Source organism: Brachionichthys hirsutus, chromosome 19 (assembly GCF_040956055.1).
Source record: "Brachionichthys hirsutus isolate HB-005 chromosome 19, CSIRO-AGI_Bhir_v1, whole genome shotgun sequence".
Taxonomy (NCBI): Eukaryota; Metazoa; Chordata; class Actinopteri; order Lophiiformes; family Brachionichthyidae; genus Brachionichthys; species Brachionichthys hirsutus.
Genome location: NC_090915.1, coordinates 206,358 through 223,430, shown reverse-complemented (window position 1 = coordinate 223,430; position 17,073 = coordinate 206,358). Strand labels below are relative to the sequence as shown.

General features: G+C 46.8%; 1 protein-coding gene across 1 annotated transcript in view; it reads right to left on the bottom strand.

Moving 5' to 3' along the window:
- Positions 1-10,912: 10,912 nt before the first annotated feature.
- The window catches only part of LOC137908236 (WD repeat-containing protein 7), a 142,839-nt gene continuing 136,678 nt past the window's right edge, over positions 10,913-17,073 (bottom strand). The window contains 2 exon segments of the mRNA XM_068752611.1: positions 10,913-11,597; positions 12,872-12,976. Coding sequence (XP_068608712.1) covers positions 11,394-11,597; positions 12,872-12,976 — 309 coding nt within the window. The 3' untranslated portion in view covers positions 10,913-11,393.

Sequence of the window (17,073 nt, the reverse complement as noted above, 5' to 3'; positions counted from 1 at the left end):
GGTGCAGCGTCCCCGGTGCAGCGTCCCCGGTGCAGCGTCCCCGGTGCAGCGTTCCTAGTGCATCGTGTCGTTCCTTTCTCCGTGTGTTCTCCTGTGTACCTGATGCTTTCTGCACCTTCTCCAAGAAGAGTTGTTGGCAGCGCGATTCATTTGCTGCAGCCGAAGCCCACTCATCGAATCGTGTTTCAGTGTTGCACTGTACTTGTACTGTGTACTTGTACTGTGTACTTGTACTGTGTTGACAATGACAATAAAGCTTTCCATTCCAGAAATGGTTCAGTAGTTTTCATTAATCAGGGGGGAATGTGCCATCTGGGTGATGAACGTATAATTCATCATAATAAATAACATCATAAATGAGCAAACGCAATCCCTTTAGCCTCTAAATAGTTGGAGGCTTCAGGATTCAACATTTCATTATTGTGAAGGATATATAATATTCTCTAATTAATATGACATGAAATATTAAAGACATTGACCTGTGTCAGTCTCGTGTAAAGATAAAGGGTCATTTATCAGCATCTTTTGTAGAACAGACAGGAAAACCTGTTGGGTTAAAAACAATTTGCTGATTTGGGTGTTTTTCCCACGTGGAACTCGCTCGCCTCGCATCACGCTGTGAGATCCTATCGATCTTCAACAACTACAGATCTTATGATAATCTTCTTCTCTTGAGAAAAACAAATCACTCGCAGCATGCAGGAACTTTTAGGAACATCAATAATGGATATAAACACAAAGTTGCTCTCGAAAAAACGTTAATATCCAGAGCAACTCTCACAGCTTGAATTGAGTGTTTGCCACTATTGGAGAGGAACGCCTCTGATCTGGCTCAATGAGAAAACTCATGCCAACAGAAATGACTGCTAAAATCAATACATGACAGAAAGAGGGAGAGAAAGAAGCCAAAGGAGGAAAAAGAAAGAGAAAATGTTTCGCTGGCTTCACTGGATCCATCGGTCAGAAAATGTGGCGTCAAACAGCCGCTGAGAAAGCCGTCTTGTGGTTTGATTTAATTTGTATTCCCTCCTGTTGTTATGTCTGAATTCTTTTAAATCATATTACCGCGACTAAAGGCTTTCTGTATCGTCTTCAGTAACCGCCTGCGAGGTTGAGGCTGCTCAGGCTGCTCAGGCTGCCGGAAGCCAGCAGAAGGGAAAGATTCCAAACTTTATAAAGGTCTTTCAGTTGTTTCCTGACGAAGGAATATGAAGTTGGTATAGGAAAGAAGAGGAGAAAGAAAGCTGTTAAATCTATAAAGTTAATAATCAATACCGTCAATACCTGGATGTTCTTATTGAGGACTGATTGGGCCCTGAATGGAGAAACCAGGAAGGGGAAGAGAGCCTAAAGAGAATGAAAGAATAGAGAGAGAGAAATATACAGAGAGAGATATTAACACAGGGAAATAGAGAGAAAGAGAGAGAGAAAAAGAGAGCCAGAAAAAACAGGAAGGGTAGTAAAAGATGAATTATAGAGCTGCAGCTAATAAAGTGTGGCTTGAAATGGTAGAAGATGGAGTGATAGAAGAAAAAGGGATGGACAGCTTCGCAGTCGTTCCCTCTGCTCTTCCTGTGATATTTCATCTCCTTTATTACTAAAAATGCATCATCATGATAAACAGGCACACGTCTCATTACGGCGGCGTCTAAGTTAACAAAACTGTCGAAACCATTGATGCATAATTCTAATCAGAAATGTGAAACGATTGTTTGTTGCCCATTTCCAGAATCACAACAATAAAATAACTGCATAAACGACTTGTTTAAAGGATCCTGCAGCCGCTGCTACTGTTCTTAAATGGTTAAAAGATAGACGACTGTAAATGTAGCTGATCGATAGGCAGTACCGTTAGAATCTTAATAAGCGCCATCTCTACTTCAAGAGCTCTGCAGACCTTCTCTAACCAACCGTAAAGTTTGATTTCTCCGTAAACACACAAACAAATAATCACAAATAATCGAGGCCGGTGACATCATCACTGGCATTGTTTCGTTATTCTGCCTGTTAGCAAGATAACTCTAAAAGTTACAGACAAATCTTGATGATGATCCAGAAGAGATCCTGGATTCTGGATCACTTTGAAACTTTCGGTAACATTGGAGTCAATGGAGCTTCAACATTTGTTCCTCAATATCCCGGTTGATAATGATTCTCATGGGATTTGACAGTCATGAGGTGCTTCTAGCTCACCACCGAATCTCCTCCGGATCGGATCCAGAATGAGGTCAGGAAAAATATGACATTTTAACATTGAAAACTCCATTTACAAATTCAAAAATCAGTCAAATGAATCAACTCTGATTCACTTTGACTTTTCATGTTGGTGTATAAAGATACTGTAACGACCCCTAGGGGGCTATGGTTGGTGTTATTGTTGCGCTGTTCCTTTAAGGGATTTCATGTTATGTGCGCACGGAGAAGAGAGAGAGTTAGAGCGGAGAGCGGTCCGTGAGGGAGAGTTGGCGTGGGCTGATGAGACGAGCAGCCGGTCCAGCCCGGTCATCGCTGTGGGCTGGACCCAGGTCGGTGACTCTGCGGGGTGCCCTGCACAGCGCTTCTGGACACGGGGCCCGACATCATTCCTGCTGGGGCTGCAGCTGAGGACAGTGACCGGTCAGCTGGCCCCCATAAGAGGTCGGGGAGTGTTCCAGTTCAAGGTGGGAAGGCTCACTGTGTCCCATGCTGCTTGGGTGGCTGATGTACAGGACTCCTGCATCCTCGGGAGGGATTTTTTGCGTACCATATGCGGTGTCCTGGACATGGGTAAAGACCTGCTGATACTCCCCAGCGGAGAACAGATTCAGTTAACCCCTGCCGTATCACACTCAGCAGCCACCACGATAGCTGTTAAATCCTCAGATTCCTGCAGCACCAACAGCGGAAGAGGACGAGAGGACGTCTGCACTGAAGGACATCTGGTCCAGAAACTGTGAGGGGCTGACCCATCAGCAGCAGGAGAGTCTCTGGCAGGTGCTGCTGGAGTACAAAGATATTTTTGCCCATAAAGAGAGTGAGGTGGGTCTGACACACCTGGTTGAGCACGCCATCGACACCGGCGATGCTCACCCTATTAAAGTACGGCCCCGCCGCCTCCCTCTGGCTTATCAGGAGGCTGCGGACAGAGAGCTGGATGGAATGTTGCAGGCAGGCATCATAGAGCCATCTGACAGCCCGTGGGCCTCTGCTGTGGTGATGGTGCCTAAGAAGAATAGTTCAAAGATGCGCTTCTGTGTGGACTATAGGCCACTGAATAAAGTCACTATAAAGGACTCTTACCCCCTCCCCAGAATCGATGAGTCTCTTGACTTGGTGGCGGGGTCCTCCTGGTTCTCCTCCCTGGACCTGCGAAGTGGATACTGGCAGGTCCCGCTGTCCCCAGAGTCCAGGCCCAAGACAGCATTTTACACCACCAGAGGGCTGTGGCAGTTCCGGGTCCTGAGCTTTGGTCTGTGTAACGCTCCGGCCACATTTGAGCGTCTTATGGACTCTGTGCTGTCTGGGGTCCCACGGCAACAGTGCCTGGTCTACCTGGATGACCTCTTGGTGCATGGGGCCTCATTTGATGCTGCTCTGCAGTCCCTGAAGCAGGTGCTGGGGAGAGTGGCTGCAGCAGGCCTCAAGCTACACCCAGACAAATGTCACTTCATGAGGAGGGAGGTGGAGTTCCTGGGCCACAAGCTGGGTGGTGAGGGCATTAGCACTCTGGAGGAGAAAGTCCACTCCATTAAGAACTGGCCCACCCCAGCAGATCAGACCCAACTCAAAAGCTTCCTCGGGTTGGCCTCCTATTGCAGGAGATTTGTGAGGGGGTTCTCCTGCATAGCTGCGCCGCTGTTCCGCCTGCTGCAGGACTGTGACTTCAGCTGGACCCAGGACTGTCAGGAGGCGTTCAACGCTCTTCGCCGGTCACTGGTGGAGTCGCCAGTCCTCGCACCACCGGACCCTGCCTTACCTTTTGTTCTGGACACAGACGCCAGTAATGTGGGGCTGGGGGCTGTGCTGTCGCAGGTTGGGCCTGGCGGGGAGAGGGTGGTGGCATACTTCAGCCGGGTCCTGAATAAGTCTGAACGGCGCTACTGCGTGACAAGACGCGAGCTCCTGGCAGTGGTGACGGCGATAAACCACTTCAAGTACTATCTGTGTGGCACGCCGTTTGTCATTAGGACTGACCACACGGCCCTTCAGTGGCTGATGACTTTTAGGGAGCCAGAGGGGCAGGTGGCTCGGTGGCTTGAGGAGCTCCAGGCCTTCAATTTCACTGTGGTGCACAGAGCAGGCTCATGCCATGGCAACGCAGATGCGCTGTCTCGCCGCCCATGTGCTGCCACCGGCTGCCGCTACTGTGACAAGCGGGAGGAGAGGGAGAGGGAGCTCACAGACACAGATAATGCTGCACAGCTCTCTTGCAGGTTGCTGCAGGTCGTGGATCTGGCAGCGTGGAGAGTGGAGCAGGAACGAGACGACGACCTGCTACCGGTCCTGCAGTGGTTGGAGAGGGAGCAGCGGCCCCATGCAGATGAGATCACTGGGCTCTCCATCTTCACCAAAGGTCTGTGGGCCAAGTTTGATGCTCTGCGGCTGAGCGAGGGCGTGCTGCAACGGGCCTGGAAGGCGCCTGCTACAGGGGAGGTAATGTGGCAGATCGTGGTGCCCAGGTCGTTGAGGTCAGCTGTGCTGGAGGCCTGTCATGGCGGCACTGGCTCCGGTCATTTAGGCATCTCCAAGACCCTGCGGCGTGCACGCCAGGGCTACTACTGGGGCCAGCAACGCCGAGATGTGGAAGACTTCTGCCGCTGCTGTGACTCCTGCTCGTCCCACAAAGGCCCCCCGGACCAGTCTCGTGCTCAGCTGCAGCAACAACCAGCAGGCGCACCGATGGAGAGAGTGGCTGTGGATGTGATGGGCCCATTTCCCTGCTCAGAGAAAGGAAATCGCAATGTCCTCGCGGCCATGGATTACTTCACAAAGTGGCCCGAGGCATATGCGATTCCAGATCAGGAGGCGGTGACAGTGGCCGACACGCTGGTGGAGGGGATGTTCAGCCGGTTTGGAACACCGGCGACCCTTCACAGCGACCAAGGGCGGAACTTTGAGTCCAAGGTGTTTGCTGCCATGTGTGAGCGCCTTGGCATCCAAAAGACCCGCACCACCCCGCTCCACCCCCAGACCGATGGCCTGGTGGAGCGGTTTAATCGGACTCTGGCCCAGCAGTTAGCCATCCTCACAGCCGAGCATCAGCGGGACTGGGACACCCATCTTCCCCTCGTCCTCATGGCCTACAGGTCTGCGGTCCAGGACTCCACCATGTGCACGCCTGCCCTGCTCATGCTGGGGAGAGAGCTGAGGACCCCTGCTGAGCTGGCTTTCGGGAAGCCCCCTGACGCGCCGGAGGCACCACCGGGTCCAAACTGCACCCGGAAACTGCAGGACCGGATGGAGTCTGCACATGCCTTCGCGCGGGACCAACTGGCAAAGGCTGGGCTCCGCCAGAAAAGGAACTACGACGCCACCACTAAAGGGAGGCACTTCCTCGCTGGGGAGCTGGTGTGGGTGTACAGCCCGAGGAGGAAGAAGGGACGCTGTCCTAAACTGGACAGTAGCTGGGTGGGGCCCTGTTGTGTCCTGGAGCGAGTAGGGGAGGTGGTTTACCGGGTGCAGCTGCCACCTAGGGGCAGGAGGGTGGTCATACACAGAGACAGGTTAGCCCCTTACAAGGGCCCAGCTCTTCCCCACTTCGCAGAGCGACGGGAGCGACCTCATCCCCCCCAACCCCCGGAGCAGGTGAACTCTCCACAGCAGTCGTCCTCATCGCCCAGTGTTTACTCTCCTTCCCCGGCAGTTCCTGTTGTCCCTCAGAACCCCGTGAGGCCAAGGCGGAGAAGGAGACTACCCCCCCGGTTCAGAGACTTCGTTGTTCCCTCGAGGACGAGGAACTTATTGTTGGGGGGGGCAGTGTAATGACCCTAGGGGGCTATGGTTGGTGTTATTGTTGCGCTGTTCCTTTAAGGGATTTTGTTATGTGCGCATGGAGAAGAGAGAGAGTTAGTTAGAGCGGAGAGCGGTCCGTGGGTTTCGGCCGAAAGTGACCCTGTTGATTGTTCTGTCCTGGAATAAAGCCTGTTAAAGAGTCCTCGTCTCCGGCTTCATGGTTTGCACCGACGTTACAATACCAAGAACAACGTAGAACCTTTTGGTGCTGATCCAGATCACCGTGTGGACGGTGTAGATCCAGTTAGGAGGGGAACGAGCTGCTTGGGGGAGGTCTGCGCTCTCCGAGTGCTTTTCTATCGTTTGAAATGTTAACAGATATGAAAATGTGAAATGCTACAAAACAAAAAATGAGATAAAAGAGATGCAACAGGTGAATAATGTGCTGAACTACATTTTTAACAATACTCATCTTAATTAAACCTCATATTAATATTCATTTCAAACACCAGATTAAAACAAACAAATGTTAGAACATTCAACAAGTCAGATTAAAGGAAGAGATTGATCTTCTTACGTTTGATCGGTCTCGTTTAAACTCTCGTTCGCTGAGTTAAAGGTGTGTGTGTGTGTGTGTGTGTGCGTGTCTAACTCCTGGGTGGTTGGATGGGAAAGAGTTACAAGATTCCTTTTCTCTATTTTATAATGACATTTTCAAAGAATTATAGTCCTTATGTATTATATTATTTTCAAACAGTCCAGATACATTTCATGATATAGCGATATTGTTGCAAAAAATGAAATATATTTTCACATCACGTTAGGATTTCAGCGCACCTGAACGAGTCCTCATCTCCAGTTGTGTAGGAGAATACTGCAACAGACTTTGGTCGTGAAGCTCTAAATTGTTTTTGGAGATGAAGACACTTCCCATCAGAAGCACTTTGGTGAAGCTAATATGGCGAATAGAACAGGGCAGTGGCGTCGTTAGGCCTATTTTAGGGGGGCTTCAGCCCCCCTAAAATATTCTTAAGCCCCCCTAAATAATTTTGGGTTGTTTTATAAAAATAAAAAAAAAAGTTTTTTTTGTTTTGTTCAGTGACCAAAAAATGCGGACATATTCTATTAAAGCCGCCAGAATAAATGTTTAAAAACATGTAACCTGTCATCTTTTACTTAAATCTGATCATGGATCTGTTTCCCCTCACTTCATGGTGTAAGGTAGAGAACCCGTTCCACCTGTTCCTATAGAGAATGCCCACATCACTGAAACTCCAGTCCACGTTTTCCCTGTGACCGCTAATTGTCGGTCCCTGCAGCGTGTTTGAAGCACACAGAGCAGAATAGAAGAGCTTCAGGAGAAGAACGTGAACGGATGGATGGAGAATGGAAATAAGAAAGTTTATAAAGAAAGTAAGTTTATCACTGCTGGTAGTAACATTTAGTTATTGTGTGACACACTTAAGGGAAACGCACAGATGCATTAGCCATGGAGCTGTATGAGAACCACAGCCCTGTGCCACGCCCACAGTCTCCCTGAATCAGGTGCAGAGACCTGCAGAACCTGGAGGAACCTGCAGAACCTGGAGGAACCTGCAGAACCTGGAGGAACCTGCAGGACCTGGAGGAAGCTGCAGGACCTGGAGGAACCTGCAGGTTCACGCACTGAATAGAACTCAGACACAGTGAGTGGGTAGGATGGTTGGCGAGCTTGAGTTAAGATTTAAATGTGTCCTAAATGTGAGAACTTATTGAGTGGATCACACTTGACTGAACTTCAACACTAGAGCCTGAAAACAGAGGAGGTTCTGGTGACCTGAAAACAGAGGAGGTTCTGGTGGCCTAAAAACAGAGGAGGTTCTGGTGACCTGAAAACAGAGGCTGGATGTTCTCCCAAAGATATCTTGTCTGTGCACAACCTCCTTGATTCAGACATGTTTCCTCTCTGAAGGTTCTACCCAAGTAGCCCTAACGGTGCCGCAAGCAGCTGCTCATGTGAAAGGTCCTTTAGTGACCTGCGTCTGGCTCAAACAAGCCAGAAAAGACTTCAGTCTTGCAGTCATTGAAAAAGACGAGCTTCAGAATCACAACAGAGAGATGGACTCTTAGAAACAGACGCGTTCTTTGATGCTTCCTTCCACCAAGTAACTTGTAATTTTAGCCATTTTGTTTCTTAATGCTGTAAACATCCTGTTACTGTCTAAAACTGTTTGTTGTTGTACTGTATTGAAAAACAGACTGAAATAATAATAACGTATAATTTATCAGTCCTTGTTAGCCGTTTGAGGTTTTGTGCTCGTACGCTACATTTGCTCACATCCTTTTCATCTCCTCGGGGCTAAGCCCCCCCTATCCTAAAAACCTAGTGACGCCCCTGGAACAGGGAACAGACATTCGACACCTGCCGTCTCCTTTTCATTTTTATTGGACACACAACAATACCACATTTTAACACGACACAATATGATGCACACTACATTCAACTTGTATGTTACATCGAGGGATGCTTATATACATGCACATCACATACACACACACTTCAATATCATGGCTGGGTTTACACCATAAACACTAAATACAACATCAAATCAATATAAACTGATTACATTTAGCGTCTATGGAAAGCTACGCCGGCAAACGCTGCTCCTTTGAAAACAACAAATCTGGTCATCCCGAGTTCCCAAGTGTGGGACAGACGGGAGACGCAGCTGCTACCGCCGAACAGAAGTCAGAAACTAAAGGTAAATATCAGAGAACTCAGGCAGAAACTATCGTTGCTGTGATGCATTCAAAGATTTATCTCATCCTTCCTGTTGTTCGGAGGCAGGTTCTTTAGAACCTTTCGATTCACCATCTTCACCAAAGACTTTTCTGTGTGAATGAGCCGATCTTCCTCGCTTGTTACTTACTCTTCAGCTCTCTGCCCGCTTCATTTTATCACCTTTCCTCCCCCATGGGGTTGCCAAAAAACATTTTGTCAAACTGTAACGAGTGGTGGAGAAAACGAAAGATTAAGACCTCAGAGCTGTCCGGACGGTGTGTGTGTGTTTTCAGAAAGCCGTCTGACCAGAGCAACACGATATCGTTTTCTTCTTTGAAGAGACGAGGAACTTGTGAAAAGCTTTGACATGCTCTGATTTACAGGTGTGTGAGAGTATTAGAAGCTATATAAATAAATAAAGCAAGTGAAGTGTCACAAAAATCAGAGTATAAACATGTAAACTCATATATGTGTGTTTATATCTCTACATCTGCATATATTACCTTCCTGAATAAAACTTTGATGACTCAAACATTTTAAGGCAATTTATAACAACAAAAAAGTAATAATGTGCATAAAGGATATCTAAAAACCAAAGTTAAAACAAGGAGGCAGGAAGTCTAAATATTACATTTTGTGATGTCATGGTCGAAGGACACGCCCTCTACATCACTTTTTGCCACTGGCGGTCAACAACAGCTTTTCACATGTGGGTCTTCAAGTAGATTAAATCTGTTATTATTCACGATCAGAGGCTACGCTATCTTAGACAGGATGTTTGACTGTACTTGTACTGTAATACATGCTACTGTGTGACTGTACTTGTACTCTAACATTCTTTCTAATAAATATATTCATCATATTCATCAGTTGTATGCTAACAGCTGATTCTTGGAGTGTTAGTAACATGTCTGTGTAGGCTCCCGTTGAGGTTGAGGAAGATGAAGAACATTAAGGCCTTTTCCAGACCTGAAGGTGTCTCTTGGATGTCGGTGAAACCTCTTCAACCAATCAAGCAAGTGCAGCTGATTCTTTTTTTTTGCTCTTCTTGAATTTTATTAACCCTTAAGAGAACGGATGGATTTATGCTGCAATAAAAAGAACATTTAATTATTATCTAAGTGCAATTGTGCAATAAGATTTTTGAATTGCATTGCTGTCTTGCAACAGTTTAGATTCTCAAATTGTTTTGAATATTAAATACCATGAAAAATACATATAAAATTCATATCTCATTTTTTTCCGATAGTCAAACATGTTTTAAATGTGCGAAGATTTAAATAGGAATACAAATGTAAGTCATTTGAAGAACTAGTCAGTGCGAGACACAATAACCACAACAAATACTACAGGACATGATCACCGCTCACCGAACAAGATTAAGAGACTCGTCTACCAATCATCCATATATAATGCATATGTACACATTTATGTCTAGAGATACACTCCAAAATATCAGATGGGCGCTGGATGACTCAAAAAGAAAACCTGCAAGATCATCTGGAGTCGTCCCATCCATCAGTGAGATATAAAGCGTCATCATCTGCAAACATACAAACTTCCATTGAATAGGAAGCGAGAGGAAACAGGGTGGGAGGGGCAAATGAAAACAGCGGAGTTTAACTCCTGAGGTGACTATTTGTTAGATGCAAGAGTACCGTGCAGAATGTGGCTATGAGTAGTTTAGGGCGGTCCTCTTCCATGCCTCAGCACAAAACCTCCTTTTTGGTTTGCACCCACTTGTACCGTTTTAATTACTGCAATAAGCTGCTGATGTGAACGGAACACTTTTCAAAGTCAAACTCCTTAAGCTTTTCAGAGACGCCTTCATGTCTAACAAGACTTTAATTGTAAAATGTTTTCCGTAAGAAGTAGGGAAATTGCCTCACTTCTTCCTCATGCACCAGGCTGATATATCTTAGTCATTATTGTGATGTTAAACCTCAGATAAAAGAAAAAGAAAAGGTTAGCACGAGAAATATGAGGTCTGGATTGCGGTTTCACTACACGCCCATTCATGAGCGTCACTGGGATTCAAATACTTCACCCAGTGGTGAAATGTAATAAACCAGTGCAGTCATTCACCTGATACCGAATTACAGATTGAAAGCACTCATGCTGGTCCAACCTTATAGGTAAAATGTGAACAACATAGGTGTCAGTTTCTGTGTCTAACAGCTTTTGTTATCTGTTATGATGGCAACAAAAGGTAAAGACTGATTTATTCTGAGTGGCTCTGTTAGATTCATTTAATGGCAATAATGTAATAATGCTCTTATTAAGCACTGAAATACATTAAAACGAGGAGGGAAGTCAAATGAGCCAAAGACAGCAAGATGGCATCCAGGAAAAGCAGCAAATAAATAAGAATGATGAGAAATAAAAATACATGAACACAAAAAGTCTATAACAGTTAAATGAACCACTCCACGTTTCCTCACGACATCACTGTGGGGGATAAAAACATCAGTCAATCCAGACCTGGACCTGCGTTGGGTTTTTACTTCACTACCAAGCTGAATACAATAGCTCACGACTTTATGGTAAAATGTATTTTGAGGGCAAACTCGGCCGCTCACGATCCATATTTGATGCTAAAACGTTCTGCAATATTCAGATTATCTGCCTTGGAGCAAAAATCCTAAAACAGGTCCGGGTCTCTCTACTGTGGAAAGCATCCGGCTGGAGGCGCGGCTCCCTTTTAGACCATGAAACGGTGCTCCTTGCCATCATGGGCCATCAGAATGACATTGCGGTTGGAGGTCCAGATGAGGCGGGCCAGCTTCAGGTGGTTCTGGGAGCCTGGAGACGCCGGCAGCACAGGAGGAACCTGGTAGGTTTTAATGCAGCGGAGCTGAGGGGCCGAGTTCAGCATCCCAATGCTGCCGAGAAGGCTGGTGTTCATCTGAAGAGAGAGGAGAACTGGTGAGGCACAGCAGCAACGCCAGTGATGAAGACGAGTCCGTGATCATGTTGATCAGGAGAACCTCATCAGTAGTTCCTGCCAGTGATGAAGAGTCAAACCTCCGAGGAAAGCCAGATCTTAACCTGTGAGGCTTGAGAACAGTCCGTGTGGATGAAAAAGGCAGCGAGTGGAAACTTTATTGCTTCCCAAGATCCCCCCCCCCCCACACACACACACACACACACACACACACATACACAGACCGACAAAGCGTCTGCCAGCTCATTACCACAGCAGCCGTCCTGTCGGAGCACCAGTAGTGGTTTATTCTTACAGTAATGCCACTAGTGTGTGTGTGTGTGTGTGTGTGTGTCAGAGAACGTAAATACCTTTCATTCAAAATAACAGTTCTGGGAAGAAGATGAAACGTGTGTATCTAACTGTGTGTCTATTGGTTGTCTGTATTATTGCTCAGATGCACATTTCATTTTGGCTTTGTTTTGTTTTTTTTCATTTAATTTACGTGTTTACTTAACAAAAGATAAATATATAGAGAATTAATGAGAAACTCCGCTGCGTGTGGCTTCATATTTAAAACCAGAGGGTGTGGAGGAATCCTCTCAAGATTTAGACCTCACGTTGTTGGTATTGATTTCCTCTTTGTTTCACAAGCTGATCTTGATAGTCTTTTTAACAACTGACTATAACACGGCTACAAACATTTCTCATTGTGCAACTGAACTGAAACAAAGCAGTGAAAGTAATTTCTAACATTTTTATTTTGCAAGATAAATACTTCATCTGAATGAAAATGAATGTCCCATTTTGTTGAGGATACACCCTGTGTGAGGGGAAGAAAATGATGCCTGAGATGGTTCACTATATTCTTTAGAAAATAGAGATCTTTAAAAAAAAAAATATTTGCGATTCAAACTTTTCAAAACGATTTCCTTTGTTTAGGACAAACAAACAAACAAACGATGGCACACTGTCCCGTAAATAAGAAGTGCGTGAAGTGGCAATCTTAGTAAGTTTACATGCGTAAAAATAAAACAATTACGGTGTAAAAAGGTATTAGTAATCAGATTCTTCCATCTGACAACAGTCACAAGGTACCTGAGAAAGATGTTCCGAATGAAAAGAAAAACCTAAAGAGGTGGTGAACAAAAAAGCTCTCTGTGTGAAGCTGGTGATGAACGATTCAGATAGTCAACTTTCTGAAATTATGTCTTGTGTGTGTGTGTGTGTGTGTGGGGGGGGGGGGGGTAAATTACCTGCCAGAAGGAGATGTGGCTGTCAGCATTGGAGTACGTTGCCAGGTAACGGCCATCAGGGGCAAATGACACTGCTGTGATGGGCCCCTTGTGGCCATGAATGTTCTACCAAGAAAGAGAGAGCGAGGACTTTAAAAGACGTGAAACAATCTCAGGAAGCCAAATGAACTTTTTACAGGCATGTAAAGTAAAGCTCTTGTACAAATGGCCTCTTTAGCTCAAACCATGACTTTCCTCAAAGGAGTGGCCTGTTTCCTTCAGGTGCAGGTGGACTGCTGAGTCTTGTGGACTCTTCTGTGTTGAGCCATGGAGTTGGTTGTTTGATGATGATGAATATATTTATTAGAATGAATGTTAGAGTACAAGTACAGTTAAACAGTAGCATGTATTACAGTACAAGTACAGTCACACAGTAGCATGTATTACAGTACAAGTACAGTCACACAGTAGCATGTATTACAGTACAAGTACAGTCACACAGTAGCATGTATTACAGTACAAGTACAGTCACACAGTAGCATGTATTACAGTACAAGTACAGTCACACAGTAGCATGTATTACAGTACAAGTACAGTCAAACGTCCTGTCTAAGAGGAGCATTTCTAAAAAGCCCTTGCGGTCTTGTTTCCGTTGAAAGTCCTTCGTACATAAATCATTGACAATTAACAATAAAAATAAAACCAATATTAAATTACTCAATTGATGCAAAATAACAATAGAAAAATAAAAATAATTTTACAGAGCTGAGAGCTTCCTCAACCTGCACTTTGTCCTCTCCCGAAATCAGGAGTGCTGAGTCATCAGCAAACAGGAACAATTTGCAGTTACAGGCAGCACTCATGTCGTTAATGTATAGGAGGAACAGTAACGGTCCTAGAATGCTGCCTTGAGGAACCCCACAACTCACCGGGAGGGATTTTTCACTTCACTTCACTTTTATTGAATTTGTCCCTCGGAGGGCAATTTGTTTTACAGCATATACACACATTTTCCACAACATTTAATGGACACGCAAGACACAATTAAGGGACATATAAGGTACATATTAGAGCAGCATCGTTGTAAAGGTGTTAAATATTGTACGTGATAAAAACAGTGCAAACAGAGCAAACTGGTTCCAAACAGGTACACTAGCAGGGTCACCTCCTTTCTGTGGCATTCAGGGCCCTGATGGAGAGTGGGACAAAGGAGAACTTATATTTATTTCTAGTAACCGGGGGGAGTGCCAGTCGAACACCCGATGGAAGCAATTTATATTCCGGATTTAGGGGATGATTTGTAATCTTTTGTGATTCTTCCCCTGGGCTCACCACCCATAGGAGGGACCAGAGGGGTCGGGTGCAATGTGAGCTGGGTGGCAGCCAAAGGCGGGGACCTTGGCGGTCCGACCCTCGGCTCCAGAAACTAGCTGTAGGGACGTGGAACGTCACCTCTCTGGGGGGGAACCTCTTGGTGGACACCGGTGGTGAGGGATGCCGTCAAGCTGAAGAAGGAGTCCTATCAGGCCTTTTTGGCCTGTGGGACTCCGGAGGCAGCTGACAGGTACCGACAGACCAAGCGGAGTGCAGCTACCGCGGTTGCTGAGGCAAAAACCCGGGCATGGGAGGAGTTCGGTGAGGCCATGGAAAACGACTTCCGGACGGCTTCTAAGAGGTTCTGGGCCACCATCCGGCATCTCAGGAGGGGGAATTAGAATTAGTCTATCTACCCTTCAGAGGAGTAAATCTAAAGGAGGCCTGGAAGCCCCAAATTTTATGAATTATTACCTGGCTAACCAGCTACAATATCTTGTACTATGGATGCACCCGAATAGAGACTCTAATTACTGGTTAGAATTGGAACAGAAGGGCTGCAAGGATATTAGACTCGCAGATCTCCCCTTTATCACAACAACCATTAAACGGCATAACTGTTTTAAAAACCCGATGATTTCTTCCACCTTGTGCGCCTGGTGGAAGGCGTTAGAAGTTACAAATTCTAAACTGGAACCCTGCATGTTCTCTCCAATCTGGAATAACCCTGACTTTCAGGCTAGCAATCAACCTTTCCATGTAGGTATGTGGGAACAGAAGGGAATCTCTCAACTCCATCATCTCTTTCATGACAATACGTTTATGTCATCTACAAAATTGTTCCAAAAATATGAACTCGGAAGCGGAAATTTCCTTTACTATCTTCAGGTAATGAATACAATTAAGAAAAGAATTCCAACGCTCCGGGGCCCGCCTCAGCCACCTGTATTCGTTACGGAAGTCACAAAGATTCCCCCGACAGTTAAAAAGACCCTTTCTAAGATTTATAAACTCCTCTCAAGCACAGATACGTTACTTCTTCCCATCTCAAAATGGGAGACGGATCTGTCACTAACCTTAGATCATGACTTTTGGACACAAATCTGTGAAAATGTATTTAAAATGACAAAACACAGAAATCTTCAACTCATCCAGTATAAGATCCTTCATAGAACACACATTACTCAGGATATGATGAAGAAAATGGGCTTCTCTGAATCTGACATCTGCTCTCAATGCTCCCAAAATACTGCTGACACTTATTTCCATGCCCTATGGTTGTGCTCACCCGTCCAGGATTTCTGGGTCGCAGTATCACATAGACTGTCGTCCATCTTAGATTGTACGTTCCCTTTATCTCCGATCACTTGTCTACTCGGTGACTTGGCAGAAATCGTTATTTCACAGAAACATACGCACCCCACACTCGCAGCCCTCGCCATCGCCAAGGAAACAATCCTCGTTAACTGGAAGAATAAACAGTCTTTAAACATCAATCATTGGTTGAATCTCCTCATAGAACACATATCAATGGAGAAAATCTCTGCTTCCAAAAAAATAAAAAAAAAACATTTGAAATATTTTACAGAAAGTTGGTCTCCTTTTATTAAATCATTAAATATAAATATTACAACCTGATTCTGCCTGCTAGCGAAAGCCACCACAACGATGTAAATGGTAATGCTGCTTGTTTCTGTTTTCTGTATCCAGGACCGAGTGGATCTCAGAAATACATCGTCGCCCAGCCATTCTAACTTTCTATGTTTCAGCTCCAGTCTCCAGCTCAATGTTCTTCACACAAGGATGGTTGATCTCCGGGGCTGTTGCATGCTGGGCTAACTCTTCAGGGGCTGTCCCCGTGGCTTGATATGTGCAACCCGGCTCCTCGGGTCTCTGCTGGGTGGCGCATGCTTCTCGGGCGGCCGCCGGTGTTCCGCTAGGCTGCCATGCGGGGGTGCTGGCCTATGCGTTTGGGATGGCACTGAGCTGGCGCAGTCTGTCACTCCTCTGCTGGTAGTAGCGGCCGGGGTCCGGCTGGTGACCTGGCGTGGCCATGGCCCCCTCACCTCCCCTCCCTCCTCCCTGACCTCTCTCCTCCACCCTCCCCGTCCCCTGCTCGCCCTCTTCTCCTTGGTCTCGTCTCCTGTCCTGCCTCCCCCTTGCCCCTCTCCCCTCTCCTTCGCCTCCCTTCCTCTCCCCTCGTGGTCTCCCCCTTCCCCTCTCTCCCCGCATCTCCTCTTCCGGCATCCTGCCTCCCGCCGGGGCCTCGCGGCTCCCTCCTTCCTGGGGGCTTGATTATGGGGGATGGGTGGGATGCGTCGGGGGCGGCGCTCGATCCAGGCCCTGTGCATGGTTGGGCCCTCTGACACATGTGGGTGGGATGGGTGAGGCTGGGGACTATGGTCGGGCTCCCTCCTCCCCCCGCCTGGTTGGCTGGGGCCTCATGTGCTGCGCCTCTTAACTCACCACCTTAGCACAACACATTGTAAATATACACATAGGGTACATGCACCTGGGGGGCCTGGTGCTGGGGGGCGTTCACCGAGCGTCCCTCTGCAACCCCCCCCCCCCCCATTTTAATGCACCACATGGGGTTACGTGGGTGCTAGGCGGGGAGATAAGGGGGAGGGCGCAGGGCAGGAGTGCGCCGTTGCCCTCCTCCGCATCCCCCGTCTGGCCCCTCCTGCCCCAAATTTTAACGCACTACATACATGTGTATATAGCACCTGGGTGTCCACACATTCACGGTGTTGGGAGGGTTCCCCAGTCTGGGATCTGGGGAGCCATATAGACAGGGTATGGGGGGGGGTTCATAATCAATTTATTTATTTTTGGCCTTGGCGCGGCATGTGGGGCCTTAGCGGGCTGGGCTTGGGGTGGGACGGTGGTCCGGCCTCCTGCTCCCTACT